General features: G+C 37.3%; 3 protein-coding genes across 5 annotated transcripts in view; 2 read left to right on the top strand and 1 right to left on the bottom strand.

Annotated features, from left to right (window-relative positions):
* LOC105227140 (cyclin-dependent kinase 14) overlaps positions 1-20,375 on the top strand; it is a 335,072-nt gene that overhangs the window by 188,737 nt on the left and 125,960 nt on the right. The window lies entirely within an intron of this gene.
* Positions 5,828-6,449, bottom strand: LOC105227139 (uncharacterized). The gene has a single exon (XM_011206348.4). It carries the CDS (start codon positions 6,378-6,380, stop codon positions 5,958-5,960), a length of 423 nt encoding a protein of 140 aa, XP_011204650.2. The 5' UTR covers positions 6,381-6,449; the 3' UTR covers positions 5,828-5,957.
* LOC109579603 (uncharacterized) lies at positions 10,169-10,719 on the top strand. Its single transcript, XM_019990625.2, has one exon. The coding sequence runs from the start codon at positions 10,246-10,248 to the stop codon at positions 10,657-10,659; it is 414 nt and encodes a 137-aa protein (XP_019846184.2). The 5' UTR covers positions 10,169-10,245; the 3' UTR covers positions 10,660-10,719.

Below are 20,375 nucleotides of genomic sequence, written 5' to 3'. Positions count from 1 at the left end.
TGTAGATCTTTTTTCTTCAGCACTATTATATTGATATTTAAATAAACTATTTATATGAATGATTTTTCCACACTTTAGATTACCCGTAAGTCGTTTTTGTTTTCATTTTTGTTATTTTATTTTTCTTTTCTAATGTGCTTTATTATACCAAGTTTTTTTGTTTGTTTTAAAAAAATTATCTATTGGATTACAATTTATGAAAATATTATGTCGGTATATTTAACGGAGTACAAAATAAATAAAAATTTATTAAATCAAATTAATTTATTACTAATTATTATATATCAAATTCATCCAGTATCGTCTCTATTTCCTTATCTATCCAATTGTATTTGGGATTCCAATCCCGGTCCTCCTGTGTGGCCATATTTTCAATAATAACCGACTGATCCTCAACGAGCGCCAACTGCCGATTGAAGGCGTCTAAATCAGCCTCAGTACAATGGAATAGCTGATCGATGTAGTCCACTATAAGCTGCCCCGATATCTCCCTTTTAGCTCTGGTCAGTGATGGTATATTTCGACGCCGTAGGCCCAACTCCTCACGGTAAGCGAAGATGCGGTACTGTAAGCTGGTCTGCGGTGGATTTGACTGCATAACTGTTTTTGTGTTGTGTTGTTTCGAAAAATAAATTATTAAACAAATTATTATGAAGGAGATCATAGAATCGATAACTCACGGTCAGTATGAGAATGCGTCTTCACCACGGCAGCAACGCTTTTTAAGCACATTTACTCAGGTATATTAGGACATGATAGTTTATTTCTGGGATTTTCCGTAAATATTTATTTATCCTCTTAGCAGGTACGTAATATTAGTTTGTTTGTTTATCCTTTTGATTTTGAGTAATTAACAAGGGATACAATAAAAAGTAGCTGTAAAAGAACAAATGAATAATAAAATCCATGAAAGCTTTACGCCCACAATGTGTAATGATCACAGCTACCTGAGTCATCTATTGAATTACTGAGTGACCTTGTTTAAAATTTCAATTAAAGGATTTGCTAGAAACAGGCAAGTCGTTAACCAGTAGTTCAATTCACGATCGCAATCGGCACACTTCGTGTTTGTCAACGAATACAAGAATAGTTTTACATGATCCCCGAAGAGTTTAACTTAACTTAATTCTGGAACAATCTAAATTAACGAATACTTTTAACAAACCAAAAAAACTGAGAAGTAATGGCTCTTATAAACTATTACACAAAACACTTTGTACTAAGTACATTTACACAAGGCTAATGCTTAGAAATGGACCATAATAACATTAAGTGACTATGAAAGATCTAGAGATAGATTAGAGGGGAATAGTAACAAGTGTCAGACTAATTTATAGAATTATATTTTTGAAGTAAAACCGAACGGGTTTTTAAGGTAGAGGGAAGCATCAAAAGTCGGAGCGCGGAACTTTAATCCGCTAAATCTAACCTACCACCAACTCTAGGCTCCCACGGAACTACATACATACGCCCAGCAGCACCAAAAATGCGCTAAAAGAAGGGATAACAATAGAAATAAATATAAAGAAATTTTATACAATGTTTATTGGTTCTTAGAGTTTTTAAAAAAATGTATTTTAATTTTTCTTTGCAAAAATTAGCACATAAAATATCACGTGACCCAAAGTACAGTGAATAAAAGTTGCTCCACGGTCTGCATCATTTATTCTTGAAATGTTGATGGATCTGTAAAAATAAAAAAAAAAATTCTTGTAAAATGAAGTTGTAGTTATAGTCTGTCGAGCCGAATTTTTTAATTTCCAAAAATTTTCCAATTTACGGAATTTAGAAAAAAAGTATGCGTTTTACGTGATAAATGTCACACTTTAATTATGTTTATAAATTTTTTTAATAAAAATATCGAAAATCCGGCTCGACAGACTATAGAGAAAACATTTTCGAATATTAAAAAAAAAAATCGCATCAAAAAATGTTGAAAACTGTATGAGTTACCCTGCAGACCGTGTCGGGAAAAGTAGTTTCGAGAAAAACGCGTTTAAACTTTCATGTGCCTCAAAGGAAGGACAGCTGTGCATTAAACTCTCGTAGGTCGGTCTGATTTTCTACCATAACTTTGTATCTATGGGGAATTTTTACAATCGACTTTCACAGAAACACGCCTAAAACTATAAAGAATAATAACCTATAAAACGAATCGATTTTTTGAAAATTCTGGACCTACTTCATGGGCCTCTGTATCTAAATGACTGCTTTATCTTAGGAACTGGGTGGTAAGAGATCAGAAATCATCTGGAAGCCTGGGTACGTTTACCCATCACCTATCACGCATTACCACGTGAATTTGCCTTGCTAGTCATTTTTTAAGTAGAAAGAATTTTGAATACATTTTATCAATTCGTTTTGGAATAACTATGTTATATCATATTAGTTTTCAGTAGATTGTACATGTTTTTATGTTAATAGCTATACTATTTACGGAAGTCAAGGTAAATACCATTAATCGAGCTGATGTCTTTAGAACATTCTGGTCTTCCTTCGAGTGTTTCATCGTTAATATCTACGGTCGAAAGATATAGTTAGTATTAAGTGTTGGTAAAAGCACGTTTTGAACATGAAAAGATTTCTTTTCCAAATTTGACACAGCATATTATCCGAAGCATCCACACAGCCTGCCTGCCACACATCTGACCCAACTCAAGTCCTTATATGAAAAACATCTTTATTTAAAAAGATTATTTCACGAAAGTTCGCATGGATATGTATTTGTCAAAGAGAATGCTACAACTTCCGAACATATTGTTCAAATCGAATCAATACAAGATATAGCTGTCAGTCAAAGTTCTTCTTCTTCATTGTCGTAGACAACGCTTTCTAAAATTTTAAGCCAGGTCCTTCTCCACCTGTTTTTTTCCAATGGAGTCGAGGTCTTCCTATGTACCATACAGCAGGATGGGAATAATGAGTAATTCATGCAGTTTGGTTTTTGTTCGTCGAGAGAGGACTTTACTTCTCAATTGCCCACTCAGTTTGAAGTAGCACCTGTTGGCAAGAGTAATTGGATTTCGAAGTTGATGTTGTTGTTGCTGTTAATACTGCTTCCAAGATAGACGAAATTACTTCGACTTCGAAGTCACGTCAACAGTGACGTGGAAGTCAAAAAAAAAAAGATAATACTTAAATTTCTTTTAATTATTTTTTCCCCATTTCAATGAAGTAGTTTGATTATAATATTATTTATTATTTCTTTGTAAATGCCTTCAACTCTGGCATACAAGTAAAAATTGCTAGAAAGTCGTTTAAATTTTAAGCCTCTCACAGGAACGCAACGGTAAACGTAACATGTTTTAATGGCGACATTAACACCTGCACACCATTAGGTAGAGCGACGACCATACAACCATATCACATACACATACATAAATTTTGCTTTTCCAAACAGCAGCAGCAACCAAAGGGCCCGGGTCCCGTGTGCTAAAGGCGGGTCATTGTGCACTGTTTGCGTCTTTGCCTAAGCTTATGCATAAATACATATTTTAGGTGGCATAAGAGCCACCGCGTATGGGTGAATGTGATGTTTGTCGAATCCTTTCATCGCCTCACTTTGCAGTAGCGATCGTGCGTGTGTGCTTGTCGACCATTTAATGACCACCCTCAAGGCAAGTTGGCGCCGTTTACAAACGACCTGGCCACATATACACCTACACACACACACACACACACATGTTCGCGTCACACTGATTTGCAAATTTTCTTAACTTGCTTTCTTTTATTTTCCTGTGTTGGCGCAGTCGAGTGGCGTCAGCAATTTTTCCCCATAAGTGCACTAGTAGTTTGGCGAATGAGCAAGCGTATGCCATTGCATGTGCAGGAGCATATGTCCGCACGCGTGCTTTGGTGTGAAATCAAAAAAGCGGAAAGAAATTGTATTTTATGCTGTCGCTGCAGTTGCCGAGCAATATGCCCAAAGTGTCATAGTTGAAGTGCAAAGCAATCAAAAGTGACTGGCAGGCGGAAGGCAGGCAAGCAGGTAGGCGGCATGGCGGTGGCAGTGTCGGCTTAGAGCAAAAACCTGTCAGTTGCAAGGCGGCAGGTGTTGCAGTTTGTCACTGACCGCGTTCAACTATTCCTATGCGTGGGTATAGAGGCTTTTGCTATAGTTCTAGGCGAATGATGCGACCCGGCAGGGAAAGTTTTGGGTAAAACAACGAAGTTGGAGGTGCTATTATATGTTATGGTTGGTAAAAAAATATAAAAATTTTGGAAAGAATTTAAAAGTTTTGAAAAAATTTAAAAAATTTGGAAAACATTGAAAACTGTTGTAAAAATTGTTTTGTCTTAAAAAAATTAAAAATAATATTTTCAAAACAAAAATTAATTTTAAAAATTTTGGAAAAAAATAAAAGTTTTGAAAAAAAAATTTAAAACTTTTGGAATTTTTTTTTGCTTTACTGAGCAGACCTGAATGCTTCGACACTATACCGTTCTATAAATTGAATTTGAGAAAAATTCATGTTTTTTGAAGTCTTAGACAAGCTCGTATATCTATGGGCCACGGGAGCTCAGAAGCGTTAATCAGCAACCAGGACTTATGTGGTTGCGAGAGCCTTCTGGCCCAGAGTGGAACGCAAAAGACCCATGGAGATACTAGCTCATAGCTGCAATGATAGGTGTACTAACTGGACATTGCTTCATAGCACTCTCGGCATGAAGCTACACCCACTACATTTTGGAGGACGCAACTTGTTGCAGGAAATAGCCGGGAGGAAGATGAGGGTGGATACATCCAGACCGCTTTTTCTTCACTGCCCAGCTTTTGCCAGACTAAGGTTGAACCATTTTGGTTGCTATACTTTTTACGAACTCGTCGAATAGGCTTAATAATTTTGTGACTGACTCTAGATGCTTTGTAGACTTACAACAGTCTTTTTGTTCCGTACTTAGGAGTTCTGATCATTACAACGACCAAGCGCCTCTAGCAGTCCAAATGGGATTAGTCTCACGAATATCACCCCATAAACCTAACCTAACCTTTACGGTTTAAAGTCGTATAAAAAATTGTTAATTCAACCCACTAGCTTCAGCTGCTATTTTTGCTACCTTTGCCGAAGCATATTTTCCGTTTTCTTTTTCAAATGAACAAGTTTTCTTTACATTGTACGCGTTTCCATTGTTTTCTTCGCTAATCCTTTGTTTCGTTCAATATTTGTTCTTGTGTGCAATCCTCAAACAAACGCCACAAAGCAACGCACAGAACATTCTTTAAAATCGCAGATACATATCGGAAAGCCCACTAAAGAACCCGACAATGTTGGCAGCCATTTGCAGCAACTAAAGCGTGAAAAACTTGCACCTTGCTCAGCTAACACCATATATTTGCTTTAAGATACTTTGGAGTACTGCGACTAGCAATTTCAAAACGCTGAACTAAGAATAATCCATTTTGTAAGTTCGGAAAGTTACCGTTCAGTAAAATTTAGCGGTCAAATATAAGCTGTGTTCAAATCGCCAAGCTGTGGAGAGTGATCAATGGCACAAACTATTCGAGATGTTCAAGCAAATAGGAGGCACTCTTGGTGCAACCCTGTGCTAGCCTGTTCATAGACAGATTCCCAATTCCACTACTTTGCCTTCTTGTGGAAGATATAGTTTTTCCATGTCAAAAAATGTTTAGTAACCTCTTGTTTTTTATGAACTATTATAATAGATTTTTGGTTCATTCATTCAAGACAGCGATTATATTACTTTAATGAGGTATCCGGATGCTCACTTGTAAGAATTAGGCTCAATTACTTGCTGTTGCTTTATATAATATGTAACTTTTCTTGACAAGAGAGCAGCATACAAAGATAGCGAGAATCCAAGACAATTATAGATAACTAAAATTTTTATTATTTTTTTTATTGCATAAATATCATTTTTAATCAAAATATAAGTGGTTAATAAGACCTTTGCATATACATATTTATTCATTTATTATTAATTTTCGTTTATGGCGTTTAACCCTTAAAACTCCAGCGTCCTTCGAGTCCACCTTGGAAATCGTTTTGATTCCAATCATAATTACGTCTGCCCTGCGCATAGGCGTCGATGCTGTAACTGTCGTCGTCGCTTTTCAACAAATTGTGATTGTATTTCAAGCTGCCCTCTCGTCCTCGCTCCGTTTCCTCGTATTTTAGTTCAACTCTGCCCCTGCCTTTATCTTCCTTTGCAGATTCCTCAGAAGAAGACGGTGAACGCGCATGACGCACTAGGAGCTCCGAAGGCTCGCCCTCCAGCCAGTTTTGGTCAGCGACAAGATAAACCGCGGCTTCGTCATTGTATGGCGCTGACTCTTCCAATAGTGGATGTGCAATGGCGATTGCGAAAAGTCCGCATAAGGCGACGATAATAGTTAAAGTGGAGCTAGTCATTTTTTTCATTTTATGCTACTGAGCTTTTCGTATATTCTTTATTTGAATGCGTTTGAGTTATGCAAGAGAACTGTGCTGTTTCGACGTTGTTCGTTGTATTTATAGCTCTTTGGGGTTTGGGGTGATTTGGTCTTGTTTATTTTTGTTTTGATTTTAAAATCTCCTATTGGGATTTACCGACACAGCTTAGCCCGCTACTGATAAGCCTTTGTCATTGATTCTGACACCTCGCTTCATATGCATAAGAGCACGTACGGAGGTATATTTTTTGATTTTTTAATAAGCAGCAGCAAAGCGATTCTATATAATTCTTTTTTCGTACGGTGATTCACATATATTGCTATATATATATTTATATTTGCCATGAAGATTTATTTGTATTATTACATTTTGGCAAAATATCTGTTGTGAGCACTTTTTTAAGGGGTTACTTGGCTTTCCTCGGGTAAAAAACAGACTTTCCAACTATTTGTGTCGCACATAAAAAAGGAAATATTCAGTTAAAATTTTTTATTGCTACAAACATACACTACTAACAAAAGAATTCTGAAATTTTTGTAAAAAAAAAATGTAAATCAGCCATTGCGACGCTATATCCAGTGACCTCTTAGAAAACAGATGCGCCTGCATTGGCAAGATGACTCCTTACAGGATCATCTAAAGTTAAAAAATACGTGTTTTAGTTAAAACCTAAACTTAGGACTTAGACGAAGAGAAAATAACTAAAAATTGGTTTTTGGCAGATATTTTAACAAAAAAATTAAAATTTCTTTGAAAATTCCATGCCTTTTTTCAAATAGTTGTCATCGAAAAAAATTCTTCGTCCAAGTCTTTACGAATTATATCTCAAAGACCTGCGTAAAATGTTATGAAGATCGGTTGTTTGTTGGTTTTAAAAAAATTATCTATTGGATTACAATTTATGAAAATATTATGTCGGTATATTTAACAGAGTACAAAATAAATAAAAATTTATTAAATTAAATTAATTTATTACTAATTATTATATATCAAGTTCATCCAGTATCGTTTCGATTTCCTTATCTATCCAATTGTATTTCGGATCCCAATCCCGGTCCTCCTGCGTGGCCATATTTTCAATAATATCCGACTGATCCTCAACGAGCGCCAACTGCCGATTGAAGGCGTCTAAATCAGCCTCTGTACAATGGAATAGCTGATCGATGTAGTCCACTATGAGCTGCCCCGATATATCCCTTTTAGCTCTGGTCAGTGATGGTATATTTCGACGCCGTAGGCCTAACTCCTCACGGTAAGCGAAGATGCGGTACTGCAAGCTGGTCTGCCGTAGATTTGACTGCATAACTGTTTTTGTGTTGTATTGTTTCCAAAAATAAATTATTATACAAATTATTATGAAGGAGATCATAGAATCGATAACTCACGGTCAGTATGAGAATGCGTCTTCACCACGGCAGCAACGCTTTTTAAGCACATTTACGCAGGTATATTAGGACATGATAGTTTATTTCTGGGGTTTTCCGTAAATATTTATTTATCCTCTTAGCAGGTACGTAATATTGGTTTGTTTGTTTATCCTTTTGATTTAGAGTAATTAACAAGGTTTAAAATAAAAAGTAGCTGTAAAAGAACAAGTGAATAATAAAATCAATGAAAGTTTTACGCCCACAATGTCGAATGATCACAGCTACCTGAGTCATCTATTGAATTACTGAGTGACCTTGTTTAAAATTTCAATTAAAGGATTTGCTAGAAACAGGCAAGTCGTTAACCAGTAGTTCAATTCACGATCGCAATCGGCACACTTCGTGTTTGTCAACGAATACAAGAATAGTTTTACATGATCCCCGAAGAGTTTAACTTAACTTAATTCTCGAACAATCTAAATTAACGAATAGTATTACTTTTAACAAACCAAAAAAACTAAGAAGTAATAGCTCTTATAGAATAGCTCTTATAAACTATTACACAAAACACTTTGTACTAAGTACATTTACACAAGGTTAATGCTTAGAAATGGACCCTAATAACATTAAGTGCCTATGAAAGGTCTAGAGATAGATTAGAGGGGAATAGTAACAAGTGTCAGACTAATTTATATAATTATATTTTTGTAGTAAAACCGAACGTTTTTTTAAGGTAGAGGAAGCATCAAAAGTCGGAGCGCGGAACTTTAATCCGCTAAATCTAACCTACCCCCAACTCTAGACTCCCACGGAACCACCTGATTAAGTATTACTTCATGGTCCTCTGTATCTAAATGACTGCTTTATCTTAGGAACTGGGTATGAAGATCGGTTGAGTAGTTCTCGAGAAATCTTGCCAACCGACTTCAAGAACACAGTTTCGAGAAAAATGCGTTCGAGCGCACAAGTTCTCAAGGCTATATCTCCGAAACTATTACTCGGATCAATTAGAAAATTTTGGACAATATTATAGAAGTGTTGTAGCATTCATTTAGATAATAAAAGAAATCGAATTATTGAAACCTATAAACCCATGTAACCCCTTACGTACTTACTTTTTTGAAAAATCGACAAGTGCAATACACAAGATGCGTTCTAAAGTAAACAGGACTTAAAAAAAACGGAACAAATGGTTTTTTTCGGCAAAATCTATTTATTTTATTCAAAATAGTCTCCTTTTGCTTCAATACAGCTTCTTGGTTCAAAAGGATATCGAACGAGTGTTTTAGCTCGTTGGCCGGTATGACCGCCATTATGTCGGTGCATGCCTTTTGAATGGCCTCTACGTCTGCATAACGCTTTTCTTTCATGGTCAAATGCATTTTTCCGAAAAGGAAGAAGTCGCACGATGTCATATCAAAAGAATACGGAGAGCGGTTAATGGTTAAAATGTGATTTTCGATCAAATAATCGGTCGCAAGCGTTGATCGATGAGACGGATTCTGAGCATTTGTTGGTGGTCTGTCAATTTGTGCGGATAAATCGATATCTTTGAGATGTTCAACTACATTTCCATGAATTTCGATGATGATTTCGATAGATAAAGATAGCAGATTCTAACGCAACAGCCGACATATAGATGGTGCCACCAGGGCGCGCTAGTCCTGTTTACTTTGGAACGCACCTTGTATAATACGAGAAATAGTTCACTATTTAAGTTTTGTATTCCTCCCAGAATGTCATTATTGCTAAAAAATACTTGGCCGATTTGTCAAATATCCATTATCGGTCACTTTCTTAGCACACTGGGGTTCTACCGAAGCTGGAACACTCCACATAAATAAAGTAGTAGTTTCCATACAAAAACTTGATGTTGATCGTTCAGTTTGTATGACAGCTATTTGATATAGTGGTCCGATCTGTAAGATTTCTTTAGATATGTTTAGGTTGCTTTGAGAAATAGCTCCTGCTGATGTCGGAGGTTTCGATAAAAGAACAGCTTCTCGAGGAGAAACGTAATTTCACATCGACATGCGAAATATCGCATGGCAGTTTTCCATTTAGAATTATGGCACTAAATATGAAGGATATCTGCCCTGACTTTTGCATTTTCTCCTTTGACCCAATAAAATTATTAGCATCCTTATAGTTGATGGTGTGAAACCGGTTCCAATTTCTCGACAACTCCATATTAAACGCCTTTATGTTTTTGCGATTTGGCATGTCTCACTTCACCCGAACATTTTTTCTCCCTACAAGCCTTTCAGAAATCTTTTACTAATGGCAAATTTTGCCTAGAAAATTCCCCTTTCATACACAACGTTCGCTTATCGTCAGATTAAGGCTTGTAAACCACACTCGGTGATTTTGCTTATTTGAATAGTATATAAATAAGATGAGCTTTGTGAAATGAGCACAGTCAACACTAAAAGTTCTTGTAAAGCGTTCATTCCAGCACGATTTCCCTTAAAAAATAAATCATCAACATGACTAGTTCCAAATCTATTACTATGATCGCCGTTTGCGGACTCTTCGCAATCGCCATAGCACATCCACTATTGGAAGGGTCAGCGCCATACAATGACGAAGCCGCGGTTTATCTTGTCGCTGACCAAAACTGGCTGGAGGGCGAGCCTTCGGAGCTGCTAGTTCGACATGCACGTTCACCGTCTTCTTCTGAGGAATCTGCAAAGGAAGATAAAGGCAGGGGCAGAGTTGAACTAAAATACGAGGAAACGGAGCGAGGACGAGAGGGCAGCTTGAAATACAATCACAATTTGCTTAAAAGCGACGACGACAGTTATAGCATCGACGCCTATGCGCAGGGCAGACGTAATTATGATTGGAATCAAAACGATTTCCAAGGTGGACTCGAAGGACGCTGGAGTTTTAAGGGTTAATGTGGTGGCTTATTAAGAAATTTAACGATGTACGATGCACAAATAAATATTTAGCAATAATTCATTGCAATTTTACTCATTAGATTGCGTTAGCTAGCACAGATGGTGGAACTATTTTTGTTAAAGGCTCTTTGAAGTAACAGTTAGTATACGAGTATGAACTGTTTCCAAATTTAGGCGTAAGTAAATAGTCGAAGGCTTTGTTATTATAATTGCGTCAAGCCCGCAAAAAAAGCAACAATAGTTATCTCTACCAAAGCATTTGCATTGAAAACTTCCTTCAATATAAATTGGCTTTTCAAAAGCCTGCAATAGAAGTCAACGGCAGCAGAGGATATGCCAATGAAAGTCCTCTCGTTTCTCTGTATTGCCAGTCAGCAGGAGTCACATAAGTTAAATGAGCAATTTTGCCTAACTCAGGTGAATAGTGTGTATACAGGTGTGTGTGTGTGTGTTAGTCTAAGTTCACTGGGAAGTGAATGAAAAGTTCAAATTGCTTTACGACTCGCAACTCGTTGGCCCAGAGCATTTACGGCAGTCAAACTTCGAGTAAACTGTTAACGGTAGTGATTGCGTTGCGATTTTGACTTCACTGACGGAGTGCCATAGACACATACAAGTATATATAGACAAGTTCTGGCATATAGATACATACATATACACCAGTGCCGGTATGTATTTGGTGAGCCTTTGAACTTACGTAATACTTGTGTAGTGCGCACTTGAGTACTTTGACAATTTAATTGAAATTATTATTGCATAATTTTCAAAACTTTGAAATTCGGTAGAAATTGAATTTCAAATTGCACAAATGCCAAAAGAGCAATAACAACAAATACACATGTACACACAATAATAAATTAGCAACAACAACAAGTAGTCCAATTCAAACTGAACGCCACTAAGTTCAAATGCTGAGGCGAGAAGAGAGTAGAGTAGAGCAAATGAAAATTTGAAGTGCTTTCCAAGTTGAGCCGTGGAGTACTTTCCCAGCACTGGCTGCGTCTCGGCCCAGAGTCAAGCGGAGTTAAACCGAGGTTAAGGTCGTGTGCAACGGCAGCAGACAACTTCACTTCAATTTTCCGCATAGTCAGCAACTTTTAATGTGATAATGACGCAAAAGCTTAATGGCAAATAAAAGGAAAAAGCTGTAAGTGCCACAAAGAAGTGCTTGAATGCGATGAGCGGATGATAAATATGCCAAAAGACAATAAAAACAGCAACAAGATAGCAAAATAAATAGAATATAAAACGCACACACACATACAAACAATTGCTTTCGGTATTGAAAGTATTGGTCTGTTAGTGAGTTCACGCGAGTGCATGTGCTTGTGCGACTGCGTGTGTGTGCTTGTGTGTTTGAGTCATTAGGTGCGTAGCAAACAATCAGCATTTCCCTGCAGTTTGTGGCGCGTACGTGCCGCCGTCAACACATCAACTCGAAATTAAATGTGTGAATGTGATTGGTATGCGCCTAAAAGTATGCAACAGCACTCAACGCATTTACGACAATAGTGTGCGTACGTGATTTATTTGGGAAAATCTATGACGCTTCACACCGCACACACAATCGCACAACAATTCAAGTGCATTTCAACACCAACAACAACAAACAACAGCTGTAATTTCGTCAATTACATTGCAGTGGGGGCGTGGCAAATTGAGTGGCGGCGCACAACTGTTCACATCATTAAGCGCTCAAATTAATGTCTAAAACCCAGCATTTTAGCCAAAACACTTGAAAAGCACTAAAGTGTGCAAATTTCCGCAAATTTTTTGCTAATGCCACTCGGTTGCATGCAAAATGTGGGATTTAATTAAAACAAAATTCAAATGCACACTTAAGCCGCAATGTTTTTTGAAGTTGTTGTGGCGGTGCACCGTGGTGTGCACTTAAAAAATTTAATTAAAATAGTGCTGTGTTTGCTTAGCTGCTGATTTGTGATGAAGTGCCGTCTACATTGAGGCGTTGTTAGCTCTGACAATGAAATGTTTTAACACAGCGGTTTTCAAAACCATACTTAGGTAGGTATATATAATGTTTGCACGCTCCTCAAGAAACGAATTTTTAATTAAGGCAAACTATTTCAACTAATGAAAACTTATCAAAAGTATATGTGGCAGCTTTTCAGAGGACCAGAAGTTTTATTTCGAGATGAACTGGAAGCATGTATTTGTAACAGAACTCGCCCTATTATAATAGTAGGTGGAAGCATCGAAAGCAGGAGTGCGGAATTTTAACCCGCTAAACCGAACCTACTCCCAACTCAAGACTCTCCCAAAGAAGTTAAGTATTACTTCGTGGGTAGGACAGGACATTTAAGTCTCCTTTATTATGCGGACTGCACCTTTCCAGTTCTCAGTCGACTGAGTCCCGTTAAATTCTTGACCATAAAACTACCACCGAGTGGGGTTTTTAGTTTTTTTCTTGTATATGACTAACGAGGGCGATAAAATAATACATGTAATTGTCTTCTATATACTCTGTTTGCGACGGACAATTCGGGCTAATGTCATTGTGGAATCTGTGGCTTCTAAAGCATCCATGTCTACTAAGTATTTGTGCCAGATAGAAATCCATGCTCCCATGTCGTCTGTCTATCTGCTTTGGATGTCCGATTTAAGTCTGTGGATCTAGCGCTCTTTGAGTGATCTAGCTGTCTTTGATGATACTGCTTCAGGCACTGATAGCTGATATAATCGCTTGAGTTCATCTCTCGACCTGGGACCATACTAGAGTAGAAATATTATATGCTATATCATAGCCACTGGTGATAGACTGCTAAAGGGTTACGTTGGTTTTGACAGCCAAATAAATACTACTTTCATCATTTTCTGTTTTGTTATTTAATAATTTAATTTATTTATCACAACTATATAGCAAATCAAAAAGCAACATTTGAAAAAATTTTGTTAATTTTCCATAAAGTTTTAAACAAATTTCAAAATTTCAGCCGTTGGCAGCTGGTTTCGTCCGGCATCGTCCAAAAACGTCTCCTTGTGTTGTTCAGCATAACCGATAAAGGATTCATCTATAATGAAAAAATTGAATTTTATCTGTTAGTAGATGAATATAGGTTGCAATTAATCGAAGGTTTTGAAAAAAAAAAAAATGAATTTTTGGCATTTTCTGTTCCTTTATACTCTTAGAATTAATGTAGAAACCCACTTTACCATTGGAAGGTTTCGAAAAAGGCCCAAAAATGATAATACCGCTCGACGTTCGGACCGCTCGGAGTGCACCCTCAAACTTTATACGAGTCTTTCTCAAAACACACTTTTTTAGATTGGCGGACACGATTCCGGTCGAACTACTCAACCGATTTGCTTAATATTTTTTTTAAATATTCCTGCCTGCTATCGTCCCTATATTTTTTATAATTTATTGACAATGTTATGACAAAATTTATGTAAAAAAAATGGGGAAAAATTAAACACAAAAATAACGTTAATTACTTTTTTATTTATTAACATTTTTTCATGATTCTAGTAGGGACGTGAATGGTTACGTGAAAAAACGCATCTCATTCACCCAGCAATTTTTTGGACAGATGCCATCTAAAAATTCCGAAAAAATTTGTTTATACACTCCACGACATATCTAATGATATGCCAAAAAATTTCTATTGTTGAATAGAAATTTCTGTAAAAAATTGTCAAAAAACAGGCCAGTTTACCCCACTGACCCCTTAATAAAAAAAAATATTGAGAAATCGTGACCACCGACTTTAAAAACGATGTTTCGAGAAAAACATAATCAATGATTGAAGTAGCCGACCGGTCTAGCCTGACCGGCCGCTCTTCCAAAGGTTATTCTACACTTTTATTACGCATGCCTTTGCACTTTGACATATCATAGTACAAATACATTCTAAGTAGAGATTCAATATTTAGTATTGACGATTGAAGTATATTTTCCCAGGAGTCCATCAAAAAACGAAAAGAAGATGAGTCGAGCTTATTATCCAAATATAGTCATAAATGCTCCACAGGATTTAAGTCAGGGCTTTAGGCAGGCCATGATAGAAGCTCTACCGAGTTTTAATCGAAATATTCACTCGCAACCAGCCTTGTATATCCTGTTAGTATATTAATAAGTTATATTCTAAGCTAATTTTGGCTTTGGGGCTTTAACTTTGTTTTCAGTATCTGTACGTAGGACGCTTCCGTCATTTAGTCGTGTTCAAAACTCAAGCGATCATCATAAAGTTTTGAAAGCTATAAAAATCAGCATCGTTAGCCTCAAAACAGGAAAACACACGAAAAGAGAAATATTTAGGTACGAAAAAAGTATGTATACCCCATACACTATACTTATATTATCAGGTTTCAAAACAATTAAATTTTGGAAATTTAATATTTCGATTAGTTTTGTGCTTCACTTTAAAGATCACGCGCTTTCCTCGCTGTATCTAAACAAACTCTTCCTGTCCTTATAAGTATTCCCTCGTAAGTTGAAAGCTTGTACTCGACATGCTGCAACCAAACGCTGCTCAAGTCAACTTTGCAATGACTTGAACAACTCAAGTGGAGTTTTTCTAAACTCAATGACAGCAACAGGATGAAACTAAACTGAGAAAGCAATTCAATTCCTGGTCGCTCCATTGCCTATGGGCACTTGAGTGTCACTGCTGTCAATGACACGTGAATTTGAAGTGATTTTCAATTGTTTCACCCCAAACTAAGAAGAAAACTGACAAGTGGTTAGGGAACTAAAGTCGTGTGCGAGTTTACGGTAAAATTAAAGAATGTACATATGTATTGAGCGTAAAACTGAAAATTAATATAGGTTGGATGACTGGTCCATCAGCATGACGGCGGTACATATATGTTCAATCCTTTGTAAAGCCAGACGAAAAAATCCTAGTGGTTTATTAGCTGTCGGCAAAGCGCCCTGAACTCATCACAAATCTGCTAAAGTGTTTTATTTTTATTTTTGCTATTTCGTCATTATGTGTAAATGTATGATCTTGATCTGGCAAAAGCGTGAAATTCGAGGATTAAGTGTTGACAGGATTCTATCTCATCTTCTTTCATAATACGGTAAGATGTTCAATCTTACTACGTGAAACCCGATCTAGTTCCCTAGACCTCATCCGATTTACCCTGGACCCAAAGAATCTTGAGACTGCACAGCTTACCCTTGCTGATCTGGTTTGAGGTCCAACAGTCCAATAGTAAACCACAAGATGTCGACGGTGCTGTGCTGTGGCTAGACACCTAAACCAGTCCAATCATCTCTTTAGACATTCAATCTTACTACATGAATCTCGATCAGACAGTGCCTAATTTGAACTCCTACAACTATTGAAAGGTCAACCTTGTTGAGGGGAAGAGTTTCCTAGACCTCTTTCGATTTACTCCGGATCCTGAGACTCCACAGCCTACCATTGCTGAGCTGGTCTGAGTCTCAACAGTCCAACGGAGCTATGTTGGGACTAGGCACCCAAACCAGTCTAATCATAAAATAGCCCGATGCTAGGAATACGGAGTCTAGACGTACCTTCACTAGTCTTGAGCGGCAGCGAACTCAAGGCTAATACATATTGGTCGTACTAACGGAGTGAGTGCTATCAAGAGAACTCCCCTTTGTGGGAAACTAATCAATACCAGCTTAAAATTCAGTAAATGTGTAGTTTATGCTTTCATTTTATTAAAAATTATTTATATTTTGTCTATAATCTCCTATAAGTCATTTATATGGTAATTTAATTTATGGCAAGTTTTCAATATTACTTTTGCTCTTTGCTCGACCTGTTTGTCGTTGCAATTTTTCGACATCCAAAATTCATTCAATCTCCCAATTCAACTTCAAATTAAATGAAAACCTTTCATCGCAAGCAAAAGTACCTTCAGTTTTCCACATTTTGTATTTATGGCATTAAAATCGTGTTTACTTACTATACATAAAGGTGTAGGTACCTATCCCCCCGCTACCTCGCTCGCTGCTCTGCTCAAATTCATTTGCCATGCATGCTCTCACAACGCATTGGATTCCAGAAGAAGTTACCTTTTCCTCAAATGTGTCAGTGTCAGCAAAATTCATGCAGGAAAATCCCCAATGATTTTCACACTTGCAAAAAGGGGAAACAGTTTTTAATATTCCTTTCCACCTCCTATATCCGCAAACGAAATTAAATCGCCTTTCCAATTTCAACAGTGTCATTTATCGCTTTGTAGCCTTTGCAGTCATACTAAAATATTTATTGAAATTCGTTTTACTTTTTTTTCATTTTCGATTATTGTCACTTCTTTGTGTCGCACATCAGTTCTGAGTGAGTAAGAGAGTGAGTATGTGTTACATTTTTGGGCTCTTCGCAATTGAGGCTTAAAAATTTACAAACTCCCGCCGTTGTCGCCGTACATGTTGCTGTAGCCTGGCATTTGCCTTTGAAAATTTAAAATATTGTAAATATACATATATGTTTATGTGTATATACAAACTGTTTTAACATTTTACACATGTAAACTCACATGTATGGCATGGTTTTTGTTGTTTGTACATGCTTGTTGCCAATATCACACTATCGCTTTGGCAGCCCTTTATTGACAATTTTGTACGATTCGTTTTGGTGCGTCGTTTTTGCGTTTGTCGGGCTGTCAGCTTCCGTTCGGCTTGGCCAAAAATCTCATTTACTTGTGGTCGAGTGTGTTATTTGTTGTTTTTGCCGCTTTTATTTTTTGTTTGCGTGTGCGATTTTTTGTGTGTTCTGTGGCTACGTATTGAACCAACTGTTGTGGTGGTTGAAGGCTATTGCATAACCCCAGGCGCTTTGTGTGGCTATTTCGTTATTGCGGAAGTGTTGCTCGCTTGCTTTGAATTTCAATTTCTGCTAAAAGCCATAATCACTTAAATATTTAAATTAATTTTTGTTCCCGTGCACAGGCAAACGACTTTTAGTGTTTCCATAGTGAGCAAATTGATTGTTCGATGGCTCAAGAATGTGTGAGGGGTATGCAATATGCTTGTGCAAATTTGTTCACTGAACGAGTAGCTCGCCTTTTGTCTAGTTTTCAACTTGAAGTAAGTCAATAAAAATCTTATAGTGCCAGGGTTGCCTTTTATGTTTCAGGGTAAGGAAACAAAAAAAATATTAATTTAGAAATAAACTTTGTTGTTTTTTCAATATTCTCCATTGGATTCTATATACTTTTGCATGCATTTGTAGCAATGGTCGAAGCACGTTTGGCACTCTGATTGATGTAGCTTCAAAACATGCGTTTTGAACACATCAAACGCTTCTGAACTTTGCTGCATCGACTTCCATGAAGCTTAGAATCAGCTTAGATCAAAAAAACATCGATTATCCGAAATTTAAAAAACATTAAAAACAAGAAAAAACGTTAAACTTCGGCCGATCTGAACAAATTCTTCGGAGATTACATTGTTGCCCTAGAAAACAACCTGTGCCCACTTGTGTGAAAATACACTGTCAAATGCAAAAGTTTTCCATACAAGAACTTGATTCCGATCGTTCAGTTTGTATGGCAGCTATATGTATAGTGGTCCCATATCGGCAGTTCTGACGATCTCTGTCTCCATAAAGATGGTACGCCGTCTCATGTTTCTAGTCTTAACATGAAGACATTGCGTGGAAAGTTTGGTGACTCGATATTTTCGAGAAATAATCAAGTCAAATGGCCGCCAAAATCATGCGATTTAACGCCCTTAGATCCTAGTAGCCACAACACATACTGTAACTTTTAAAAGAGTTCAAATTTCGAATAATCGTTCATTGTAAATTCCCCTTGAGCAGAATTCTAAAATGTTTAAGCTATCGATATATCAAGAAATTTAATTTATTTTATGAGTCGCTGCTTTTATATAATTTATTAAATTAACGTCAACGCGAACTTTTCAGCAAACATTTGCCATAATTTACAAGGCTTCACACAGCCAATCATTGCCTTACCCACAAACCTAAAAATCTCACCAGCTACTTACCCGACTGAGCACCCTCTGCACTGCGTACTTACATCTACTTATATATAACGGCATATACGCATACAATTTCTTAAGGTCACAGCAGGAGTTAATGTATGCATTTTATATTAGTACTCATCAGCTGAGTGCAAATGACTACTTACATTTTCTTTGCCGCCCGACGCTTTCACGCGCATTTTTAACCCTTTGAAAACAATCTCTGCTACGCGCTGACGGGATTTACTTGCTGTTGGTGTCTACGCTGCAGATTGATAAATGACAGTCACCGCGGGTTCGGCGGCACCCTGCTTGGCAGGTGTTAACTTCCACCGAAAAAAGTGGCAGACAACAACTGTTCATCACTCAAAGGGGATGGCTGCTAAGTGCCGGAATATGTTGGGCATGTCTATATATACATACATACATACATTGATAGCTTTGTTGTGGCATTTCATTGTAACGTTGTAGCATTTAAAAGCAATCATGACTTGCGGCATCGCTGTGCTGACTGGCGCGTCCTCCATTTATGCACACCCAACTGAGACGGATTCAGCCAGCCCGTCTAACCGTACCCTAACCGCAGTTGAGCCACCTTTTTGGTTGTTGCGGATTGCTGCTTGTCAATGGCACTTAAGAAACTTCGTTTAGTTACTCTTTTTGGCGTACAGGCACTTTGCTTTACACTTGCCACACACTTTAGTTATTTACATCGCAACAAGGGGCTGCCCATGTATCGATTGAATGGCGCTTTAAATTTTGAAATCTATTAAATCTTTTATTAAATTTGTATATCACTATTCATATATTCGTTTAATTTTATTGAATAACACATAATCCAAATTAATGACGAATGAGCGACGTCAACACTTTTGCGCAGTTTATTAGAGACTTGATATCTGGTTTTGATAGTTAATCTCGTGCCTTGAACTGTGAAACTCCTACATGTCTAAAGCATGTTCTATATAGGTGTCTCTGCACTTTATGGATGTCTCATTGTTACAAATGCCCATTCCGCTCGTCAGTTGTCACTAGTCCAACAACCCTCTGTCAGTCTTTTCGACACCGTTTGAGTAAAAACCATTCGAGTTTTCTTAATAGACTCTTGAACATGATCCTACATGTACTTAAGGTATTCCTCCTAACCATGATCCGTCTGTCAGCCCTATCGGAAATTTCATTATATTATATATTGTTGTTAGTGACTTTCGTAAGTATTGTTCTTTTTTAGAACGATTATGTAGTCCCCGTTAGGGTGGTAAGGTTCAGATAAATTGTCATCGAGCTCATCCAACGGAATCCGGGGAAATGTACTGTTTCGACGGGCTCGGACCATAGAGAGATAAAAGTTAAGTTAGTTGGTTTTATTGAACATGGAAAAAGGTGGTTAGTTTCATGTGGGGACTCGTTGCACGCTGGACATACTAGTATATTTGATCTGTTAGAGTCGATTCTGGTTAAGTAGAAGATTCTCGCCGCAACTCGAGCACATCATCTGCATTGGGTGGTGGTAGTACGCCATTCACTGAGGTGGAGTAGGGTAAGTCTTGATCTGGTTCGGTAGGTAGACATATGACAATCCCATAATCTACTTCCTTTCCCAGAATATCATTGTGGTCTGGAGCCAAGTACATACGCAGACGCTTTCCAGCAGCCACGACAACTACTGTTTCCCTACTTTTAAGGACATTCTCTGACTAATGCGATATGTGATTATTGCCGCCTCTATATCGATATTTATATTGATGTTCTTTATGTTGTCTCCGGTTTTTTAGCTATTTCAGCAACTATCGCA

Source organism: Bactrocera dorsalis, chromosome 5 (genome assembly GCF_023373825.1).
Source record: "Bactrocera dorsalis isolate Fly_Bdor chromosome 5, ASM2337382v1, whole genome shotgun sequence".
Lineage (NCBI taxonomy): Eukaryota > Metazoa > Arthropoda > Insecta > Diptera > Tephritidae > Bactrocera > Bactrocera dorsalis.
This window is presented reverse-complemented; position numbering and strand designations above follow the sequence as displayed.

Coding starts and splice junctions, on each gene's coding strand:
- LOC109579603 (XM_019990625.2), top strand. CDS start 10,246: ATGACTAGTTCCAAATCTATTACTATGATCGCCGTTTGCGGACTCTTC.
- LOC105227139 (XM_011206348.4), bottom strand. CDS start 6,380: ATGAAAAAAATGACTAGCTCCACTTTAACTATTATCGTCGCCTTATGC.